The sequence below is a fragment of the Aphelocoma coerulescens genome, chromosome 1 (assembly GCF_041296385.1).
Source record: "Aphelocoma coerulescens isolate FSJ_1873_10779 chromosome 1, UR_Acoe_1.0, whole genome shotgun sequence".
NCBI lineage: Eukaryota > Metazoa > Chordata > Aves > Passeriformes > Corvidae > Aphelocoma > Aphelocoma coerulescens.
Window position 1 is genome coordinate 14,422,925 of NC_091013.1, and position 6,000 is coordinate 14,428,924.

A 6,000-nucleotide genomic window follows, 5' to 3' on the forward strand; every position below is an offset into this window, starting at 1 on the left:
CCTCAGGCTGGAAAATTGATTTCAGGTGTACCAGAAACAGCAAGTTTTGCAGAGTAAATGAAAACTGAATAAAAAAAGAACATCTTGAGGTGCCTGAAATGTTTTACATGGACAGAAATAATAATGTCCATTTCTACAGTTTAATAAAACTAAAAAGTAGTTAAGCTCAAACTTACAAACAAAACAATATCACAATGAAACATGGAAACATCTAGTTGAAAAAATGTTAAACCAAAACAGTTTAACTTTTTTTTCCTTTGTTCTTTACGTTGAAAAATTCAGACAATTTTCAAACAAATCCTAAAAGCATTTTGGTTGACCCAAGGCCAGCATTTTTATTTTCTTAGCAGTTATGCCAATGAAAATTTTGACACTGAGTCCCTGGCTACAGAACGTGCCATAGGCACACTTGGAAAAGTGTGGGATATGCCCAGCCACCACCAGCTGTAACAGAAAAGTATCTGCAAGAATTAATATATTCGCTTGAATTTTCACACCTGGCCTATGGATAAAGCAGTTCTGTCTCTGAGAAGCTGTGGTGGTAAATATCTATTGCTTTTATTGCTCTAAGCAATAAACAAACAAATAAACAAATCTAGCGCAGGCAAAAAGAAATAAGGTCTCTCCATTATTACTCCCCGGTGTTTATACTGCATTATTTAAGCGAAAAACTTTTTTTTTTAATCTAGAAATTTGAAGATTCAAACTTGCTCATGGTTAGAAAAAGTTTTGTTGACTTGAATGGGATCACTAACACAGAAGTTATTTGCCCACAAATGTTGCAGAATTTGCTCTAGAGCAGAAAAAGTCTAACTAAGAGTGAGTCTGGTGCTTTAAATATTCTATAGAAAACCTGACATTGTTTTCTTAGTTGTGACTATAAACAAAGCAGACCTTTCAAACAAGATCATAAAGGATTGGAGGAAAGCAAAGATATGCTTAGAGGCAAAGTTTCCACCAATCTAGAGAAATCTGTGTTGGTCTAAAGAAATGAAAAGTTGGGCTGAATTATTCCAAAAGAGGATCCAACTCTGCAAAGTTCTTACAGGATACAACACATCTTCCTCTTTACTTGGAGTTTCCGGGCATATTTCTACTTCTACACATCATTTCAGAAGTGTAGGCATATGCTTTCAAGTGATATTCTAACAAAACTAATCTACAGGTAATTTCAAGTGTGGGGAAGAAAAACAAAATTCCTTCTCTGTTGGATCTAGTTACAGCTTATATACCTGATCAAAATATTTCAATTTCATCCTAAATGCACTCTTTATGACTTTTGCAAAGGCAACTTTGCAATTCATCATAGAAGAACAAAAAGATCTAAAAAATGTGCATACATATGCACTATTGAAGTTTCTACAGGAATTTTAGTCAAGCCCTAAATGAAAACCAAATGAAGGAAAACCCAAAAGATTCCATAAAATGCGTGCACTACACAGATTTATTTTCAGGGAACAGAAAATATTACTCCACATCGGTCACAACCTGTGAATCAGCATAATCTCACCTGTTTCTCTCCGTCCTGTGAAAGAACCCAGTTCTGGTCAGAACACATTCAACTGAATATCCAAATTTAAATTCAGCATTCAGAAAGTTACATGAGATCATACTGCATCTCCCAGCTCTAGCATTCCCGCAACAAGAACTCCTTTACTGACACATATCCCTTTCAGGATAAATATAAAATGGGGGGAAAGAAAAGAGACTGAGGTTTTCACCAAAAGATGTCGTGAAGCACAAACACCGGCACCCAGCAGACAGGCTGGAGAGGGCTGTGTTCAGGTTAGTGTCAATGCTTTCACTTACCCAAGAAAAGCGCGGTGCCAAGAACAACAGTGCCACTCACAAAGACACCGAGGGCGATCCGAGTGGCTTTGCTGGCTGCTCCCCTGGCCTCGGGGACTGTCTCTCCTTCCATCGGGATAGCTTGGGATGTGCTTGCTCTCGCAGAAGTATGGTTTTCCCCTGCTGCTGTCGTGTCAGTGTTTCAACTGTTCACAAACTGTGCCCATGAGCTCTCCTCCTCCTCCTCCTCTCTCCTATTTAAAACTCCAGGTTTCTGTCATGAACCATTTCCTAGGCACTTCCTGCTCTCTCCCTCTCAAAGCAAAATCACATGTAAAATAGTAGCTGTCTCCTACGTTTTCCTCTGCCCAGGAGGAGGAAAGGCAAGCGGTGGCCACAGTTCGTGCAGCCCTTGCTGCCTGTAGAGCCTCTATGAGCCAATCACTCAGCAGTCCCCCTTATCAGGGGTTCTGAACGCGAGCATTTCACAATGTGGCTGAACAGATGTTTTAACTATTCAAGGAGCTGCAAACCCTTTCCAATCAAAGCAGGATTGCTGACAACTTCTACAAACACAAGTCTGATGGAAGGTTTTCTTTTTTTCTCCTTGCACTTATTTAAAAAGACTAATTATCTGCTGACTAAAGTTTTCTCCTTTTAAACCATTGCTGCTGCATCATTTGGCTTCACCAGAAGAGGTACCCACTCAGCAGACAAATCCCTTTTTAAAGCTTCCTAAGAACTCTTAGAATATCATGTAGCATTTTATTTTGAGAATTTGGTATGTGACACTGTGTGCCAAAAATCACAGTCAAGCAGCACAAAGCAATAATCAGCACAACCTACAGAATAGTCCTGCTCTAAAAGCTAGGTCTGCTTTTTTCCAGGCAAGATATTTCAGTCCTTGCTGATCCAAAATACATTTTAAGAGATGATCCTATTCTTCCAAGTCAAGTACTCCTATAAGCTTAGTGGAAAAGTATCTATTTGGCACTTTAAGATGGTGGGGAATTAAAAAAAAAGTCTTATTTAGATGAATTTCTCAGTGGAGTAAACTTGATAGTCCTCTCTCCATGTACCAAACTTTCCCCATTTGTTAAGTAACAAAATTAGTCATTTCAGGGTGAATTCTCTGAGCTGAGTGTGACATTCCACCCTCTGAGGAGCCCTTGCTTTCTCCAGAGTTGGACTCTCATACAAAACAAAAGGATGCAGGGAGTGGCAGCACCATGCTCATGCTCTCAACAACAGTTTAGGTGCCTGAGTTACTTACTTTTATGGGCACTTATCTCAGCCCCCAACCACACTCATAAAAAGCTGCACAAGTAGAGACAAGAAAGACATACATATGTCACAAAACGTGTGTGATGGCAGTTATCAGTTTGGAGACTGAATGCTTTTTCCATGTGAACACCTCCAACCAAGTTATCCTGGATGTCACATGGACATAAAGGGAAAGCCCATCTATGGAAGACTTTGAAGGTCCTGAAATCCTCACTCCTCAACCCCCTCTACAGCCTCACTGGGGTCTTGCAAACAAAGTGCCCTCAGTTCTTATCCCTATCCCTCTTCACCAGGAAACTCCAAGAGGACGTTCTCATCTCTGCTTGGTGCAGAACAGGAAAAAAGCATTTGCTCCTTTTCACCTGCTTACTTGTCCCACATATAACCCATGATTTTGACATCCATCAGCTGAGGCAGGGGAGGGAAATGATCCCACAGAACCAGGAGGATCCCATGCCTCCCAGTACAAAAACTCCTGCTCATGCATGAATGACTCCATGGGTGTGAGCAGATCTCTGGTTATAAGCAATACTCAGCCCAAGACTGTTACCAGCACAGGTTTGAGAAGGTATTTATGTGATGTTGGTGCAATTGAGTCTTCATATCAGAAATCACTATGATCTCAAAGGCGCTGCCAAAAGGGCAGGGTACTGGAACAGAAAAGGCATGGACACAGTGTGATCTCAATACTTAATCCACTGTGTCCATGATCCCAAAGCTGAGTAAACCTTAACAGGACCTTTTGACAAGTATTTGCTGTTGGTTACCTGATGGTTTTCCTACTGAACCCTGACATTACAAATGCTGAGCTATTAGACCTATTCATACTATCAGCTTTATATCCCCTCGACCAATGCTGAATTACCATATGCTTAGTCAATTGCCCCATAATTTCTAAATTTTAAGTTCTGTCTCCTTGAGAACTACTAGTATCTATGGCACATCATGCTCTATCAGTGTTTCACTAGCAGGATTTTGCTTTCATCTATCTCTTTCTAGGACAACATCAAGGCAGAAACCAAGAGCAGCTTTCAACAGACAAAGCAGCAACCAGTTATTTCTCTTTGGAAATCTGCATCAGGGGAAGAGGGAAAGGAGAGATAGGGAAGGAGCAGGGAGAGGCTGGACAATTCACTCCCTTCTCCCAAACACCAGAAGGTGAGGACTATGGGAACATGGAGCTACCCCAATCAAATCCAGCAAGCTCCAACTACAGGAGTCCTCTGGAGAGTCAGCTCCAAGCAGCACATAATCCTTGTAGCAAGAAAAATCACAAATCAGCTGTCAGCAACAGAATTACTTTTCCATGTTTGGGTTTGTGGGCTTATTTACACTGTGGCATAGTATGAAGTGTCCTTCCCTTTGACTGAAGAGCCTGGCTATAGTCAATAACCCATCTTGGTTTCTTCGGCATGCACAGAACTATGAAATTAAGGCTAAACCATAAACAGCTGTAGGCAAAGGTCCATTTCCGGCAGAGTTTGAAAAGGTGCATGGAGCACACGTGAGTAAGTTCCTGATAATGATGATCTGTGACAGATGCCTGAGGAATTTAATGCATGTTTTTGATGAGCATTCTAGGATTTGGTTGCTTGCTCATCCTGAGTCCAGCAGTTCCTTGGCAGGTACAGGATACATGGCCACACTTCCTGCTGGAACTGCTAACAGCACCTCTGGCCATTGCAGCCAAATAAGGCACTTAGTGAGGCTGTGCAAAGACTCTGCTAAACATTCATGGAACATTGAACAGACATAGGGGGCAAAAAAGCAATAACTAAATGCTACATGCTCCAAACCACATTTCATTCTCCCAGAATTCCATCTGACCAAGATCCCACTCAAACAATGGGATCACTCTGGCGCTTACAACAAAGCCAGGACAATGCACAAACAATTCCATCCATGGTCATATGCCAGAGCTGGCAAACCTTCTGGAACATGCTCTGGACTGAAGCACAGCAAGTGTCCCAGCTTCTAGAAAAGGTCTGTCTGTGAATATAAGTGTGTGTGTGTGTATGCATGTGAATGTACACCCACAAACACACACACGTTTTATTCTGCTCTTCCACAAGCAGAGACAATTCTCTCTTCCACCCATTATGTCAGAGAAGAGCACTTGATCAGAGCTAACTAAAATCAATAGGACCATGTCAGCATCTCCTCATACATCTTGTCTCCAGGAAGTTCCCATTTCTTGAGGTTTGATTACTCAATTGATAAACAAAATCACACATATTGCCCAGTTTTCACTGGAACAGTCAAAACAAGTTGCATAGGTGTTGCTGAATGTGTGGAATAACAAAACAGCCTGAGGTCAGCACACAGTCAGCCCAAGCTGACCAAGCTTGCTTAAAGAACCTGCTTGCAATGAGCCTGAGTACTGTAAAATATTTAATCTTTCTGGCATTTAGATAACTTCAAAACATATTAAAACAATCACTGATACTTTTTATACAGAAAGAAAAAAATCCCAGGTCAGTTCTAGATGTAAAACCCAATATAACACATGTAAAACATACTAGGTTACACCAACACGAGTTACAGACATTGTCTCAGAGCACACTGACCTCATGGTGCACATTAAAGACTTGCACTATCTGGGAAGTGCCTGATGCACAGCTTAGCAGAAGCAGTCCACAATCACAGCACCACAGCTTTGGTGATGTACTATTGAGCATTTCTAGTTCATGGTAAAAGGAAAACACAGCCACCATCACACTGATGGAAGCAGGGAAACCAGATACAGCTTGACTGGCTTCCTCATAGAAGTAGAGGTGTAACGTTGGCTTCATTGAAAGAGATTAATTAGTGTGGGTCAGAGTAAAGGCTGTATTCCATTCCATTTCAAGGGTTCCACCCTGGGCCTTGAACTGTTTTTTCAAACTATGCAGCTGTTGTAGCCAGAACCAGGCTTTACGTACACAAAGC

General features: G+C 41.3%; 1 protein-coding gene across 1 annotated transcript in view; it reads right to left on the reverse strand.

The window, feature by feature from the left end:
• Positions 1–2,288, reverse strand: part of PHEX (phosphate regulating endopeptidase X-linked) — a 97,160-nt gene extending 94,872 nt beyond the window's left edge. The window contains exon 1 of the mRNA XM_068999320.1: positions 1,810–2,288. Coding sequence (XP_068855421.1) covers positions 1,810–1,921 — 112 coding nt within the window. The 5' untranslated portion in view covers positions 1,922–2,288. The remainder of the gene's footprint in view (positions 1–1,809) is intronic.
• Between the last annotated feature and the right edge of the window lie 3,712 nt (positions 2,289–6,000).